Source organism: Amblyomma americanum, chromosome 9, assembly GCF_052857255.1.
Source record: "Amblyomma americanum isolate KBUSLIRL-KWMA chromosome 9, ASM5285725v1, whole genome shotgun sequence".
Classification (NCBI taxonomy): Eukaryota; Metazoa; Arthropoda; class Arachnida; order Ixodida; family Ixodidae; genus Amblyomma; species Amblyomma americanum.
In genome coordinates, this window is record NC_135505.1 from 131,522,431 (window position 1) to 131,540,221 (window position 17,791).

Sequence of the window (17,791 nt, forward strand, 5' to 3'; positions counted from 1 at the left end):
AACAAACAAAAAAATAAGTGGTAAAGTCTTCCCGTAGCTAAACCAAGTAGAAGTGCGATAGCATTTGCTTGTCCTTGTTGGTTCACGGTTTTCCTTCTCCGGGTCGTCGGCACGTCTGGCAACGAAATAAGGCTCAGATTTAGCCCTGATCGAGATTAAGCTTATCTGATCTGATTTTATCTGTTCGAGCCGCAGATGGAAGTCGATGAAGATGAGTTATTGCCCTGCACAGCGGGAGAGTGTGTTGTGCTTTAATATGAGGTGTGATCGGCTGCAGGGATAATATGATACCCTACAGTGCAGTAGCCAGCGAAGCTTATCTGTTCACACCACCGCTGCTTTGGAACCACGTCGCGGGAACATTTTTTTTTATTTCTGCATGGACTGTTGCTATGCTTGGTTTCGCCAAGGTCACCTTCAAGGTCAAGCTTCACACAAACTAAGCAAGCCAGCTAGACCTGATGAAGCAGTGCATCCGCACTGAAAAGTCTGGTCTCCCACCTGCTGCTGGGCAGCTCGGTTAACAGTTACGTCGCTTGCTTGAACACGATGTGTCAGTTCATTTAGCGTCCCTTTCTTTTAAAGATGTTTTACGAATCGTTAGGAAAACAACGTGCAATTTTTTTCACATTTGAATGCCTTTATTTATGATTTACATCCAACACGCCGAGCGAGGTGTACTGATCAAGTTTAGTATACACACCAAATAGAGAAAGTGGTCGTTCGTGCTAATGGCCTTTAACGTGCAGTGTTTAATTTCTCAAAATAAATTCAAGGACGAAGAATAAAATATATTACGTCGCCATAAAAGGCCCACCACCGAGCAGGTATAATCCAATCTCATTTCCGATTCACCTCACAGTGGGAACGTTGTGAGTCTTTTCCAATATCTTCAGAAGTGACCAAGTGACTTCTTTTGTCCCCTCGTAGGTCAACTACTGGAAAGAAAGCTAGTGGGTGTCAGTATGTGACGGCTGCTTCAGGGATCTCCCAGCATTTCCTTCTGGAATGTGAACACCACTCCGTCCGTTGTCCCAGGTGCTCTGCCAACGTTCTTTGCAGAGATGTGTGCACGCATCTCCGGTCGGCCTCTTGCAACACTTCGACGCCTGTCGCATCCGAAAGCCAAGTTCCAGAGGTTCACCTGGATGAAGCAGCATCTTTGACTTCTTTCAAAGGGACATTTGAAAGTCATACGGAAAGGCAGGCGGCTGAAATCACAACTTGTCTGAGCTCAATGGCTGTTGACATCGGCAAACATGGGGACAGATTAAGCGAAATCTCTCATGAGATAAACACACTAAAGAAGACACTGCGTCAAGAACTAACCTGTTTATAAAGACAAGACCACGAGGCAATGGCGTCATCTAACGCTGAACTGAAAAAATGTTCTGCGACATGCAGCGATAAAGTAAACACTTGTTCGAAAACTGATGTCAGTGTAGAAAAAAAGTGAACGGAACTAGAGAAGATCCCTCCCAGATTGCACCCAGCATTGCAGATGTGGGGGCTGAGTTGCAAGAAAGCGCTCAAAAAACATTGCAACCCGTCGCCGATGCGCGTAGAGGAACCGTTATACAAGTGACGATGTGATAGTTTCTTGTGGGAGGGGTGAAGCAGCTTCAATACAAGGCGATGAAGGTTGTCTGTGCTGAGTAAGAATGCGAGAAGGTGTACCTTCTTGGCTACTGCATGTCTCCTGGAGTGCAGATCTCGAAAGTCCATGGAAATCTGTTTGTGAGCGTGAAGCACACCCTTTACAAGGGTGACATGGACGACGTTGTCAAGTTGCCATTCTATCACAAGATCAAGTTCAGCGTCATTCGCCCGGGAGCAGGTGCTGAGCGGGTGCTGCAAGTTAGACCAGATCCACATGACCGCGACAACCAAAAGGCAACCACATCAAGCAACCAGCCGATTCATTTTTGTGCACTTTTTATCCTCACACATGACATCCGTGACGGGTACCTCCATGATGATCAGCTGCGGATGAAGTTTCAGCTACTGCCTTGAACAACACTTGAGAGCTAACCCCTGTATTTATTTTGAAGCGAAAAGCTTCACTACGCGAGGTAAAGCAGTCTTCGGGTACGCAGCACAACGACCTTGAACGATCTTCAGTCCAAGCAAGGATCTTCAGTCCACCCAAGGTGTAGAACCCTTGACCGCTGACCTTGAGCCATGACCTCTAGCGACATTGAGTGACCTTTGGGTTGTCCGTGCTCAATTTCGTATATAATAGAAAAAAAATGGTGCGTATTTTCCCTTTCTTTCAAAACATAAACTTAACGTGCCGCTTTGAAAAAAAATAGCTGCCGCTTAACTACTGCTGAACCCGGTTACAGAGCGAAAGCTGCGGCATATCCGGAAACAAGACGCGGCTTGGAGTCTGTAACGTTGAGTGTGTTCCGCACACTGGAAGAGAGCCGCTTAAAGAAAAGATCCCCAGGTGGTCGAAGTTATTCGGGAGCCCTCCACTACGGCACAACTTTGCAACTGAAAGTTGATTGTTGGGAAAGGAAATGGCGCAGTATCTAACATCTCGCCGGACACCTAAACCGCGCCGTAAAGGAAGCGATAAAGGGGGGAGTGAAAGAAGAAAGGAATAAAGAGGTGCTGTAGTGGAAGGCTCCGGAAAAATTTCGTCCACCTGGGGATCTTCAACGTTCATTGACATCGCACAGCACACGGGCGCCTTTGCGTCTCGCCTCCATCAAAACCCGACCGCCGCGCTCGGGTTCGAACCCGGGTAATCTAGCTCAGTAGCCGAGCGCCCTAGCCACTGAGCCACCACGGCGCTCCATTTTCTTTCACACTCACTCTTTTATCCGTTCACTTGCGGAGCGGTCCAGGTGCCTGCCGAGATGTGAGACAATTACTTTGTCATTTCCCTCCCTCGGAAGCCAATTTTCCTCATTTTGTTTTTACGGTTTTGAAGAAGAAAGGAAGAAAGAGGTGCCGTAGTGGAGGGCTCTGGAATAATTTCCCAGGTGGTCGAATTTATTCCGGAGCCCTCCATTACGGCACCTCTTCCTTTCTTCTTCCACTCCCTCTATCCCTTCCCTTACGGCGCGGTTCAGGTGTCCAACGATATATGAGACAGATACTGCGCCATTTCCTTTCCCCAAAAACCAATTATTATTATTATTATTCTCCCGTTTGGTTGCACTTTGTGCATGTGACGCGGTGGGCCGTTTGGAAAAAAATTTACCGTTTCTTTTGTAAATTCAGCACATACAGCCCTCTAACAGAACAGAGTTGTACCAGAGAATGATGAGCTAGTGAGTTTTGTTCAATTATGCAAAACCACGCAATATTTCAGGCCTCACCTTCCGCTAAAATCGGTGTCTTGTGAGCAGCCACTGCCTTCGTACAACGAACGTAGCATATCTGCGGAATCCATTGACCCGCGTACGCTAAATTACGATTTATTTTCTGCAGCGAGTGCACTATTTTGTGGAAACTTTAAGTTAAGTGGTTATTGTGAGCGGGAGCTGCGCCGCCGCTTGAGAGAGGGAGCATGCGCCGCGGAGCCGGGATTCGCGAGCGATTCGCTTGCATGCCCGCCAGCCGCATATTACATGCCCCGCCCAGAATTGGTGGAGGCGATGCGAACCTCCCAAATTGAGACACTTAGCACCACGACGACAGGAAGAGCCATTCTGAACACAGTTGGCATAAAACCGGATAGGTGTCCCGCGCAAGAGGTGGAGCTAGATAGGGAGATCAGACAAAATCTGATGACCCCCCCCCCCCCCCCTGCCAAAAATTATGCACCCGGAATATAACAAAGAGAGGAAGCAAAAACGAGCCGAGGTGTTAGAAATTAGATTGGGCAAAATTTCTGAATATGAGGGGGCCAGTTGCGTTCCTTTTACCCCTTTCTCTTCTTTGATGTCAGCCCGAAGGGGAAAGGTAGAAGTTGTTGGATGCCGACGTCTTGAGGTTCTAAACTTGCTCAGTCACATTACTCGAGGAACTTCAGGAAGTAAACTGTTTAATCACATATAAAATATTTAAGACAGAACGGAAGGTACAACAAGGAGAACAACTATGTACATACTGATTGATCCGCCGAGTGACCAGACGAAATCAACCCCCGGTCCCACCAAAACGTCTTCTTTTAATCCCTAAGTCCCCACCCTCAGCGGGGACACCAACCAATTAGGTCAGAACACAAGCACTCATCCAATAAAACACATGGGAAAGGAAAACACATTGAAAAGGAGACAGAGGAGAGAAAAACACGGCCAATCAAAGATTGGGGAGAGGGGACAGTCATTGTCACGAATACTAACAATTCCCCTCCCGGATCACTCCATCGTCCCCCGCGAGGCGGCATGTTTACTCGCTTAAAGAGCATGCGAGGACCGCACAGATTCTCGAAAGCCGTCCCCGAGGGGCCACTTAAGGCGCCACCGCTCCCCAATTCTCCTTGACGCCCCCACGTGCACAGGAAGTGCCTGGCAGTCATATGAAGCTGATCAGAATTCACAGTGAGCATGAGGAACGCATCTCGAAAACTGCCTCCTAGCCACACACTGAACGACCGCCGCCCGGGTCATGGCCTTGGGCAGCGTCGCCGCGGTAGGGATGAAAGGCATAGCGCGTCTTCGTTGCTGCTTCTCGGAGCGGGGCTGCGAACAATGGGGCCCGGCTAAGCTGGGTCGCCTGAGCACCCCGCACTCCCCTCCGGCGCCGTCCGCTTGACTCATTAGTTCCATGTGGAGTCAAAAAAAGAAAATGAATCACATCGTACGCATTCTTGTCCACACACAGGCGGCTTTCCGTACGCGTTTACTTGGCGCTCTGGATGTGCCCATGCCAGCCGCGCACGACACCTCCCTACCAAGTGTGCTGCATAACATCTTGGAATGAAGCACACACAGAACCGAACTGACCAACGTGCAGCGGCCCGGAGCCGAAGAAGCACCCCCTGCCGCTGCCGAAGCATATGCGTTGCAAAAGCCTTAGGGCACACCTCCATAAATGACATAACTTCAGGCCCCGGGTTCCCCCACGTCTCTAGTTGGCAGCTACGAGTCGCGACATTGCATCGGCATTGGCGTTTTGCTCCCCCTTTTTGTGCTCGACCCGGATATCGAATCTCTGCAGAGCGAGTGCCAGGCGTGTTATCCTGGCGCTGTGCGGACTACTGAGAGTCAAGTATTTGAGCGGGTTATGGTCCGTTATGACCCGAATTTGTGCGCCACACAACCAGACTTCAAGTCGCCCTAACGCCCAAATGATGGCATGAGCCTCCTTCTCGATAGTCGCCCAGCGGGTCTGAGCCGGGCTAAGCTTTTTGCTCAGAAAAGCGATAGGCTGCTCGCGGCCCTCGTCATCGCACTGGGCAAGGCAGGCTCCCACCGCGTAGTCCGAAGCATTGGTTGCGAGCACGAACTCCCGACTTGGGTCAGGCGCATGAAGTGAGGATGCGCTCTTCAAGCAAGCTTTCACCTCATCAAACGCTTTCTGCGCCTCGTCATCCCATGGGACCCGCTGCGGTGTCCGCCTGTTAAGCTCGTCAGTGGGAGCACGACGCGGGAATAGCCGAGGACATATTGTCGGTAATAGTTAGCTAAGCCCAGAAAGCTTCTGAGCTCCTTCGTTGTCTGGGGCCTCGGCATCTCGTCTATTGCCCTGACCTTTTCTGGATTAGCGCTGTGCTTCCCCGACCCAACCACATGGCCCAAAATTCGACTTCTCGTCTCGCGAAACGACATTTGCCTGCGTTCACGGTGAACCCGGCGGCTGAGATCGAAGCGAGCACCGTCTTCCGCATTACCGTCACAGGCCCCGTCCACTTGGACATCAACTTTCCCTCGCCTTCCCTTTCAAGCAACAACACCTGCTGCCCGTCTGTGAAATGTTTATCGACAGCGCGCAAGTTGTATTGTGGAAAAATCGCAAGCTTCATTGGCCCGCAGCAACAGGGCATCTTGCAAGTTTTGCGGCCGAAGAAAACTGTGACCGCGCGGACGTGGAACCTCGCACATGCAACCGGTTTGGGGAGAAGTAGCTTCAAACATGTGGCCGTCCCCGCTGAGGCGACATTGTCCCTTTCAAAGAAAAGCACCCCCCTTCAAGGAGCGGCCGAAGCGGGGTCGTGTGTGTGTGTGGGAGTGGGGTTGAAGGGAGCATTGAGGCACGCTAGCTGTTTCTGCGAGGAGGATAGGGTGAGGAGAAAGCGTGCACAAACAACACCCGCACAGAGCCCCTTCGGCCAGCCAGCAAGAGAAAAGGGAGAGAGTGCAGCGCGAAGCTAAACGCCGGACCAGCGCCATCTCTGGACATTAGTGCAGCAAAATCGCGCCAGCCGAACGCATTGCACCGCGCGGGCGTTCCTGTCTGTCTTTACTCCGTGGACGTGAGTGAGCTCCTGGAGTCGCGACTGTGGCCTTGACGACCGCCGGCAGCAAGATTAGGACGCACTTTTAGGCGGTGGGAAAAGCAGTTCCACGAACGGCCGGAGCAGCGAACAAACCTACCTTGAGAGCTATGGATCCTGCAAGCCGGCAGTACACGCTGGTTGGGTTCGCCCCGGAACTTGACTGGAGGCCCCTGACCTTCCTGAAGCCTATTCCAGCCAACCGGGTGTGCAGCGCCTGCGGCCTGGTGCGCAAGAGGACCGCGTTGCTGCCCTGCTTGCACGTGCTGTGCGAGTGCTGCTACGAACAGTGCGGCCAGGGCGGCTTGAACGAGTGTCCTCTGGACGGCAACCACTACGAAAAGGAGGACGTCATTCTGTTGGACTTCACTGCTGAAGATCTCCTGAGAAGAGAGGTAATTACGAGAATGGGCGGCTTCTTTTTGTTTGTTTTCGTTTGCGCCTTGCGATTTACTGCACAGTGTTTCTCGCATGTCTACGCATTTCACATCCGTCGGAGGACTGTATAAAATCGTACTGCAAATCGAGAACCCTGTAAAATGTTCCTATTGCTGCAGCGCCCTTTTTGTCGCCGTAATGAAATTAGGCTGGATAGCAATGATATCCGTCTAATATTACATTACTGCACCTGTAGGCTTAAGAGTGGAAATGCCCGAAAGCCTTTCCCCTGTCCTCTCTTATCTTTCTCGATTTTTCATTTTTATTTTCTTTATCTTTATAATATTGTTCTCTTCGTTTCTTTTCCTTTTCTTGTTTTTGTTTTATATCTCGTTTCCATAATTATTTTTCTGGTTTTATTCAAATACAGCCTCCGCGGTAGCTCAGGGGTTATGGCGCTCGGATGTTTACTCGAAAGACCCGTGTCCGATCCCGGCCGCGGCGGTCGAATTTCGATGGAGGCGAAATTCTAGAGGCCCGTGTACTGTGCGATGTCAGTGCATGTTAGAGAACACCAAGGGATCGAAATTCCCGTAGCCCTCTGCTAATGCCTCCCTCGTAGCCTGAGTCGGTTTGGGACGTTAAACTCCCGATAGACCACATTCGTAAAATGAAGAGGACCCCCACAGCTTAAGTATTTGAAATCCTCTCCCCGGGAAAAATATATCTGCCCCTACGCTAACTGCTGCGTCGTACAAAGCAGCTCAGAGAGAGATATAGTGAGAGGAAACCTCCTCAGCCTCCAGTGCTTTCGAGTGCTGAAAACGTTAGTCGTGGTACAATGGTGAGCTCCGAAAGGAACCAGGTGGTATCGATCTTTTCGGCATAAACTGCGTTAATCTGGATAATCATTGAAGCATGGCATTCTAGTTTTAGCCGAGGATGTGCATCGAATGCCGATTCGATAAATGGTGCCAACATGCTTCAAAAAGGGGAGTAATTTGGGAATCAGATACCCACTAGCGAAAGCTCGGTATAACTGCGGTGTCTCCTCGGGCAACACATACAATACCGAGCTCTCATCGAAACATCTCCTTTTTACGAATACACCTTTCCACGAAGAGAGAAAAAGAGGCGATAGATTTTGCATTACTTTCCCATGTTTCAAACTTAATAAGATAGCCGAATGCGGAGCCTTAGTTATAATCGCTCATTACCGCCTGTATTTGGCGTTTCCATGGTTAGCATGTGGTTTAAAGTATTTAGCGTGCGGCGGACGTCTCCCTGTTTCTACCTTTTCCTATGGGCAAAGCAGTGTATCTCGCTTTTCTTGTACTGATCGAGCCTTTCTTAGACTAACGGTTCGCATGCCTTTCTAGTGTGGCGGCCTGAAACCGCCGCGATAAATTTCTCGTGCAGAAAGTGAAAAACTGAGTCTGCCATCTGGTAAAACCGAGTGATTTCGATGCGTCAGCATCAACCTTCGTGATGTGCTCTGGTCAGGTGAGGTTGTTGTTGATATGGATTCCTAGATACCATCTGATTCTACTTCGGTAAGCGTGGTTGAGTTCAATAATTACGCGTAGCGTAGTTGATATTAGTGCGCTTTCGTGTTACCGGCATGAATTTGCATCTGGATATGTTGAGCGTCATTTGCCAGGTGGAACACAAGTTTTCAATTCTGTTAAGGTTACTTTGACGCAGTACCTGATCATTCTTGGTATAGTTATGTGATGGTAGAGGGCGCAGTGTTCTGGGAAAAGGCTAATTCTTGGTCAACTGCCGATCCTTTGGCTTAGGTAGTACCGCGAGGCGGAAAATATACGTGTCACTCTGCCAACTGCTGGGCCGTGTGTAGAACCGCTTAGCTAAATACAGTATTGTGCGTTTTTATCGTGAAGACTTTCAAAAGTTTCCCCGCCTCAACCGCTGGCTCATTTGCGATGAAACTGCACACAGAGCCCGCGTATTATGATAACTTTTGTATCGTAGGAAGTTTGACAACGGTACTTACTTTGTTGAGCCGTGCATGATGCGAAAACATAATCGTCTACGTAGAGTGAAGTTCATAGTTCTTCAGCGCAACGGCACGTTTTTAGCTAGGAAAAAGAAGACAGAAGACAGAAAAGAAGAAGGACGAACAAGGACGAACACAGCGCTGACTTACAACTGCTTATTCAGAGTCACACACACAGCTTAAATACTCTCAGACCAGCGCAGGCGCACACCGTAAAAGGACCAAAAAAGAGAAAAATAGGAAAAACAATCTCATCATATCTTTATCGCAGAAACTTTGACAGGAACGCCTTTTCTGTATTATACAGAATGACTGAGGTATCGCTGACACACTCTGACCCAGCTTTTTTAATATAGTATGCCTCTATCGTTTCACGGGTTGTTTTTAATTTGCTTCTGCTTAGAATCCTCACTGCCGAAAACATCGGTGTGCAATCTTTGCAAGTTGCGCAGTGCTCAACAAGGTTAGCACCTTCCCTATTCCTTGAATCTCTTTCGTGTTCCCTGAGACGGTCGTTGACGCAGCGCCCCGTTTGCCCTATGTAGGACTTGCCACACGTCAAGGGAATTTCGTACACAACGCCTGTGGCGCATTCCGCAAAGCGGTTCCCGTGCCTCTTTTTACACCCAGGTTTCTTGTCATCACCTGTGATGCGTCGGGCCAACTGGCCTAGCTTCCGAGGGGCTGAAAAGACCAACGGCACATTGTGCCGGTTTGCCACCTTTTTGAGGCCATGAGATAGTTTGTGCACGTAGGGCATCACTGCAGGTTTTACTTTAGCCTGCGGGGGTGTTATTGCCTCCTTCCGAGTTCGGGGCTTCAACTTCTTCAATAACGCTTCTGCAACAGCGACAACTACCGAGTCAGGGAAGCCGGCGGCCTCAAGCCTAGCCAATTGGTTCTCAAAACTATCTTGCATATCATGCACACAGGATTTTAAGAGTGCAGATTCTAAGCAGAGTTTTGCGATCCCTCTCTTCACAATCTTTGAATGGGATGAACTATAAGGCAAAAGATCTTTTTGTGCTCTGGGCAAGTAAGACCAGCACACGTGCTTATTCATAAACCTTAATCTCACATCCAAGAACTGCAGGCTGTTTTCAACCGGGAGCTCATACGTGAAAGTGAGCCCCCTTCCATGCTTTTTGAAGTCATGCAGTACACTCATAAACGTATCCTCATTGGGAATGGCACAATGCTTGTCTAAAACAATTAAAAAGTCATCCACATAACGAAACACTTTTCGAACACAGTCAATCTTAGATTGCTTAAAATGATAGTTCAAGTGGCGATCAATGCATGCTAAAAAAATATCACATAAAACCGGGGCGACGCATGACCCAATGCAAATCCCCTTCTTTTGCAGATCAAACTCCTTGTCAAAGGCGATAAACGTACTACACAAATAAAATTCTAAAAGCGCTAAAAAGTTATCTACACTCATCCCCGACACATTTTGAAATTGAACGGTACCGTTATCGTCAATACATTCCTTGACAGCAGCAAACAGTTCTTGATGCGGAACAGAATAGAAAAGGTCGTCAACATCAACCGAAAAGGCGTATCTTACATCTTGGTTCTCCTTTAGGAAATTAATTACATCCATAGAACTCCTCGCCAAAAATGGATCATTTATCTTGAGGCCATTCAACACTTTTTGAAGGAATCTGCTGACATGATTTTGCCATGTTCCCCTTTCACTTACAATTGTACGAAGGGGGGCATCAGGTTTATGGGTCTTCACACTAAAAAACACCTGTAACCCGCCACTTTCACTACTTGTGATGGCTTTAGCAATCAACAATACCAACTAGCCCAAGAACTAACTCTACTGAAGTCTACGTAGAGATCGGCAACCAAAACCCGCAGACGACGCTTTTTCAATGAAGGGCGGCAGTGGCGCCATCTGTTTGCGGTAGCGCAAAGCGTCACGACAAGGCCGTCGAGGAGAGCGTTGCAAGAAGCGCGGGCCGTTTGAATATGCCGTTCCTGTCGTTTCGTCTGCTTCTACTGAAGCGCTTACAACATTTTCGACTAATTAAGCGGAAAAATATCAGAACAAATGATTTAACGAGGCTTTACCTTTTAAAGAATATTGTTTGCAATGCTCGCCTCGGCGGCTTTGTCGTGACGGTTTCCACTGCCCATTACAAAATAGAAAAGCTTGTTTTTAAAAGTATTTTTCGCGTTCCGCGCTTTTCTCACTCCCGGAAAGGAGCAGATAATATCGAAACTCATTTCCTATTGGCTATACACAGAGAAGGTCTTAAATAGATCCCTCGCCAGATAGTTACCTCCTGTCTCCAAGTGACTTATTTTGTATCTTTGCAGGTCAACTGCTGGAATGAAGGCAGGGGCTGCAATTATATGACGGCTGCTTCGGGGATCTCGCAGCATTTCCTGCTGGAATGTGAACACCACTCCGTCCGTTGTACCAGGTGCTCGGCCACCGTTCTTTGCAGAGACGTGTGCACGCATCTCCGGTCGGCCTCTTGCAACACTTCGACGCCTCTCCAATCCGAAAGCCAAGTTCCGGTGTCTCAAGTAAATGAAGCAGCATCGCTGACTTCTTTCAAAGAAGCATTAGAAAGGCAAGCGGGTGAAATCACAGCATATCTGAGGCCAATGGCGGTTGATATGAGCACCCATGGGGACCGATTAAGCGAAATCTCCCATGGGATAAACGCACTCAAGAAGACACTGCGTCAAGAACTAACGTATCTATTAGGACAGAACCACGAAGAAATAACATCGTCCAACGCCGAACTAAAACAATGTTTTGCGACATGCAGCGATACAGTTAAAACCTGTTTGAGAAGTCTAAAGAGTTTAGAAAAAAAACTGAACGATGAATTGGGCGGAACTCGAGCTGAATTCTCGCAGATTGCAGCTAGCATTGAACAAGTCAAGGCTGAATTGAAGGAAAGCGCGCAAAAAATATTGCAACACGTGACCAATGCCCGCAGAGAGAGTTTACTACAAGTGACGCACTGCGAGTTTTTGATTATAGGTGTGAAGTCACTTACAGAGGAGGCGACGGAGGAAGGCACGGCTGAGTATCACAGCGAGAGGGTGTACCTGTGCGGCTACTGCATGTCTCCTGGAGTCAGGTTCGAGGTACACTCGGCATCTGTACGGCTGTACGTGAAGTACATTCTGCACAAGGGTGACATGGACGACGATGTCCAGTGGCCATTCCAGCACAAGATCGGGATGAGCGCAATTCATCCGAGAGGAAGAGAGATTATGCGCGAAGTTCAACCAAATCCATATGACTCAGGTAATCAAAAGCCAACCAGATCAAATAAGGCCGTTGTTCGCTATAATGCAGCTTTCAACCTTGAAGGTCTTATCTATGATGGGTACGTACGTAATGACCAGCTTCGGATAAACTGGGAGCTGCTGCCTTGAATGAGACTTAAGCGCGGACACGGGCCACCGCTTAGAATTTCCTGTCTGTGAACATCCATGTACGCTTCATTTCTTTACGTTCAGTAGAATTTCATCTCTAAACAATCTTGTTAAGGTTTCTCAGCCGCGTCGATTAACAGCGGAGCACGAAAATAGCCTCTAATTTTGATTTTTTTCCGACCATCAGATGTCTCCCACAGTAGTATGTGAAATAAAGACGAGTAAATAAACAAATGCTATTTCCCTCCTTCAAAGAATGTTGCCTTTTTCTGAAACACTTTGGTAAAGCGTCAGTACCCGCTTATTGGATCTGTTTCTGATTTTTTTTCCTTTTTTGCCCCTCCCGCCCCCCCCCCCCCTTCGCCCAAAAAGAAAGAACCTGCAACCTTGATGTGCTGTTTAAGTTCCATGTCCAATTTTAATTCCATTTTCAAACATTACGGTTGCGACATTACGATAATCTTATCATCTATTTGCACAATAGCACAACGCGTATTTCTTACATTCTAAAAGGCTCCACAGTTTCGTAATAGCAAACATAAAAGCAAAGAACGTGTTTTAAATCGAGAGCATTGGTATCTCATGTCGGCACGAATTGTCCGGCGTCGACATCAGCGACCGTGGCAGGTGGCTTTTAAATTAATGACACCGGTGGCAGCACCTGCCATCGTACGGAAGGGGCGCATCGCGTAACCACTGCGTCAGGAGGGGTATCAGGAGTCCCATAGGTACATGAATGCACTGTAGAGAATTAGTTACGCGCATACGAGAATTCACCCATTAACGCGGTCGCGTTATGCCTTTAGAGCGCTTTTTTTCGGCATAGTATTCTGAGCGGCGTAGTACATCACATAAGACCTTAGAGGTGTCAACTAGCAGGCTGGTGAACTAGTATCAAATACTTGTCGTGATAACTATTTTCTTAGGCTCCATTAAGATGCACCAAAGAGGAACCTTCACGTTCCGAGCATTCTTGAAAACTTTGAATTATTTTCCTGTGCACTCGACTTTTCTAATTTAAATCGGATTAAACGTCCGGGCTTCAGCTTTTTTTTTTAACTTAACGCTGAAGGTAGGAGAAGTCAACCAACCTGTGGGGTGCCTTTCAGCCAATCCCATGGCGGCTTGCAGATCTGCCATCGGCGGAGTAAGCGAATCCGCCTCTGGACTGGCTGTAAGGCACTTTACGCGTTGGTTGACTTCTAGCTTCAGCGTTGAGTTTTAAAATAAATTTGGAGCCGGGACGCTTATTTCAATTAAAATTAAAGAAATCGGCCGCACTGGAAATTAATACGCACTTTTTAAGAATGCTCGGATGGTTTATACTGAGTTCCGGCGTTAAAAAGACGAGTTCAGATTCCTCTTTAGTGGACCTTTAATTATTGACAGGCATGTAGCCCAGCGCAACTAATATCTATAACAGTTTTTAAAGTTTTGAAATTGCGGTTTCCGGCTTCACTGTGGCCGAAGCAAATTTTTGCTATTTGAACGAGTTACGCGCACTGGAGAGGTTGCTTTGCCTGCAAGCATCTCGAAAGCACGTGTATTTTGGCGCGATGTGGCCAAAGTTTGTTGGGCAACAGAGCCGATCGAGGGCCGCCGCGTTTTCGAAAGTCTAAAAACTGACTTCGATATTAGTTATGATGGGCTTCCGGGCTCACAATAATTAAGGAGCGTAATAGTAATAGTTAAAAAGCTAACTATTCAATATTAGTTAACCAACCTGCTACTTAGCACATCCAAACTGTACTCTGATGCACTGCTTACATTGCTATGCCGCACAAAGCGCTCTTCCAACTGAGAAAGCCTATTTATAAAATTTGTGGAAAGTCTTAGCTAGAACACGCTGTATACGTTGCATCTTCGAGCATTTCCTCGCCATGCGTATAAACACAGCAACATTGCTTTCTTCCCCCAGATATCACTCTTTACACGAGCGCCGGATGGTAGGCTTCCCCGCAGCGTAGCTCTAATCTAAACGAACGCCCATGCGGCCCACAGCGCGCAATCGGACATCGCGCACATCTCCCATGCTTGCCTGGACGAGTGTGCTGCAGTCTCAGCGTGCAATGTCGACTTTGGCTTCGTGTTGCGGTCCGCGAAGTCATGCCGTTCTTTTTTTTTTCCACGCTTTATAAGGGGACTGTTCCTATAGGCGGCGCCTTTCGTGGTTTATTTCTGACCTCTGATTTTCGCTGATAAAAGTAGAGCTTCGTGCCCCCTTCCTTCTCTCTCTCCCAAGCGAGTCATTTTTCGAAGGCCATGAAGCTGAAGCAAAAGTTCCTCGTCTTTGTCACCGTCGGAGAGCTGCCTCACACGCATCCGGTCGCCACCTTCTGTGCCAACGCGGACTTCGTGCCTGCTGATGCCATCATGCATTGATGCGTCTTTTAGCTGGAGTTTAAAAAGCGCACGTAACAGCAACAATGCAAACAAAAACAATTTAGTGGCACAAATTTTTTTCTTCCCATAGAATATTTACCGTGCACTACGAGCCAACTTTGCCCAAACTGCGTGCTGAATCGCGTATATAATGCAGAAAGTAGATTGTCGTTTCACTTTTTATCGCAACGTCCACCTAACCTCCCTCTTTGCAGAAATTAAATAGCTGGAAGGTCTCTAGAACGCATTTACAAGTTATTATGAAAACATCTTCCTCTCTCTGTTATTGTATCTCTTTTTTTTGTATAGTTCGATACAAGCTATAAAAATGTGTAGGAATGCACTACCTGGCCTCCACGCAGGTTTAGCAACAGAAGCGCTTCAGCATTCAGCCCGAACATGGCGCCACTGCGGGTGAGCCTCTTGTACGAGTTGTATGCGCACAGCCACAAGCATTCTAGTGTTGCAAGCTGACAGTGTTATGATGAACAAGAATAACTGGCTGTTTTCCTTTAGTATACAGTGAACGACTCAAAGCTCGGCATATCACACAGAGTGCTTGCGCAAAAGTCTGATAACGAACAGTTCGGCGCAATAAGGTATAAAAAACTTAAGCTCAAGTCTCAAGTCTGTTGTAAGCCACCACCCTAGCCACGAACTTCCGCCACCGCTTTCCTGAATATCCGCTTCGTACTCACGGCCCCTCTCATGGCTCCTGGCATGAATCACGGCTGCAGTGAAACGCAGGCAATACGTCACAACTTTCCCCTATTCGCACAGACGGCAGCATAGAGGCACACATCGATCTTCGTCCCAGGCTGGCTGGCGGCCTTTGATAGAGCATCTCTGTCCATTTACATCTGCACGCGAAAGGAAAAGCTATCAGCCAGCCTACACCGGATCTGGAGGAGCTCGCTTCATTGGCGAGGACAAAGCTGGCGCCACCTATAAAAGGCCCCACTTCGGTAGGCAAACATAAATGTTGCGGAAACAAACGTCATAATGCATCCACCGTGGTGGTTCAACAGTTATGGCGCTCAGCCGAGGACCCGAAAGACGCGGGTTCGATACCGGCGGCGGTGCTCGCATCTCGATGGCGGAGAAGTGCTATTGGACCGTGGTCATTGAGATGTCAGTGTACGTTAAAAAAAAACCCCTCAGGTGCTCAAAATTTTCCGAAGGCCTTCATTAAGGCGTGTCCACATATCCTGAGTCGCATTGGTACATTAAACATCTCTTAATCTAAATATTAATGTTACAATCCGTAATATAATAAAACGTGCGAATCAGAGACATCGTTTCTTTTTTTTTTGTTCAACATGATCACACCCCTCTCCTCCAGCCCCATTTCCCAGGGAACGCCGGTAGGGCCGTTTTGCCGCCTATTTTCGCACCTCTGGGAGTTTATGAAAGTTTATCTGTCAGTCTCCTTTACCAATCACGGCGGCGTTTCTTTAAATGTGAGCGGCTTATTAATTTACACCCGTGCCATTTCACACCTCTGCTTCACATGCGACGAGAGACACTTCATGCGGTCCCGACTGTCGCCTTGACAGCGTCCGCGAACATGACAAGCGGCGCTTTCAGCGAGCGCAAAAACAGCTGCTCGTGCGACCGCGCCCTCGGACGTACTTCCAGTGAGAGCTATGGCTCCTGCAAACAAGCAGTACACGCTGGTTGGGCTCTCCCCGGAGCTCGACTGGAGGTCCCTGACCTTCCCGAAGCCTATTCCAGCCAACTGGGAGTGCAGCGCCTGCGGACTGGTGCGCAAGAATACCGCGTTGCTGCCCTGCATGCACGGGCTGTGCGAGTTCTGCTACGAACACTGCGGCCAGGACGGCTTGAACGAGTGTCCTCTGGACGCTAACCACTACGAGATGCATGACGTCACCGTCATGGTCTTCTCTGATGATCTGCTACGAAGCGAGGAAAGCAAAACTTTAAAGGAGCAGTGCTGCTTGCACTTTTTTGTGTTTCTTTTTACTTGCATCTTGCTGCTTGGCGCGCAAAAAGTTTAAAGCACGTCTACACAGTTTCCATCCTGTGGAGATAATTGTGCGCAAGTGGAATTTAAAGAAACAGCGCAGTAAAATATCGCTAATTTTCCGGAGTCCCTTAATCGGCAGGAATAAAGAAATTGTGTCCTTCAAATAACTAGGCCGTCATCCCCTCAAAAAGTTGAATTCCGGGCATCTTACGCAGTATCTTCGGTTGAAAAATACACGTGTCGCACTGCTAACTATGGAGCCGTGTAGAGGCACTCAATGAAATATGTTTCCACTTACAAGCCCTGATATGGTGAGAGGAAATTTCTCCTCCCTCTCCAGTGCTTTCCAGCACAGAGGTGCTAAGGGCAGAGCATTGGTGCCCACCCAAGGAAAGCCGCTGACCCTGAAGCTTTACTCATAAACTGCGGGCATTTCGATTAACATTTAATAACAGCAATCTGGCTTTGGCAGACGCCGTGCCAAGAAGGTTGACCTGACACCATAGTGTTTCAAGAAGGGGAGTAATACGTAATTCAGATGCCTCGAAGTTAAACCTCAGCGCATATATTGTTTATACCCAGGCAGGAGACACATGCGCGCATAATAAGATTGCAGACAAACATTACTTCTTTTACTGATTTCCCTTTCCTCACGCAGAAAAAAAAAACTTTGTTAATAGAGTTTTTATTACGTCGTCTTATTTCCGCTGTAACTCGCTGCGTTTATTTAGTCTTTCATTGGTTAGCACGTTATTAAATGTACGGCAGAGGAACTTCGGTTCAGTCACTCGTGGTCAAAGCCCAGTTGTTTCTACTTTCGTCACATATGCAGAGCTGCAAATCTTCTTTTTCTTCTACTGATGAAGCCTGCCTCTGATTAAAAGTTTGCTTGCTGCTCCAGCGTCGCTGGCTGAAGCCACCGCTGCGTCCTGCTGCGCCACATTACACCACCGCATGCGGTGCTGCAGCGTCACGAACGATATCATGTTCAGACCGTCGTATTTTCTTACGAACAGAAGAGTGTGATTTTCCACCTGTTGCAGTGCTGCTCGGTGATAAGCTACGCACCTTTGTCGAACACGGTGTTGCATTTTTCAGTTGCATTCCCAACCTTTTTAAATACGTTAAATGAATGCTTAGGCAAGTAATAAGCTTGATTTTCGCGCTTGAATGTTTTATTTGTGATTTTGATGCAACATACTGTGCAAAGCGCACGATACACGTT

At 48.0% G+C, this 17,791-nt stretch overlaps 4 protein-coding genes across 4 annotated transcripts in view; all 4 read left to right on the forward strand.

The window, feature by feature from the left end:
• The window catches only part of LOC144104382 (TNF receptor-associated factor 6-like), a 375,592-nt gene that overhangs the window by 149,641 nt on the left and 208,160 nt on the right, over positions 1-17,791 (forward strand). The gene's annotated exons all lie outside the window — the stretch shown is intronic.
• Positions 1-17,791, forward strand: part of LOC144104385 (TNF receptor-associated factor 3-like) — a 182,492-nt gene that overhangs the window by 131,615 nt on the left and 33,086 nt on the right. The window lies entirely within an intron of this gene.
• Positions 1-17,791, forward strand: part of LOC144104386 (TNF receptor-associated factor 3-like) — a 52,294-nt gene that overhangs the window by 10,581 nt on the left and 23,922 nt on the right. The window lies entirely within an intron of this gene.
• Positions 5,780-12,456, forward strand: LOC144104392 (uncharacterized). Its single transcript, XM_077637369.1, has 2 exons — positions 5,780-6,786; positions 11,118-12,456. The coding sequence occupies exons 1-2, from the start codon at positions 6,502-6,504 to the stop codon at positions 12,195-12,197; spliced, it is 1,365 nt and encodes a 454-aa protein (XP_077493495.1). The 5' UTR covers positions 5,780-6,501; the 3' UTR covers positions 12,198-12,456.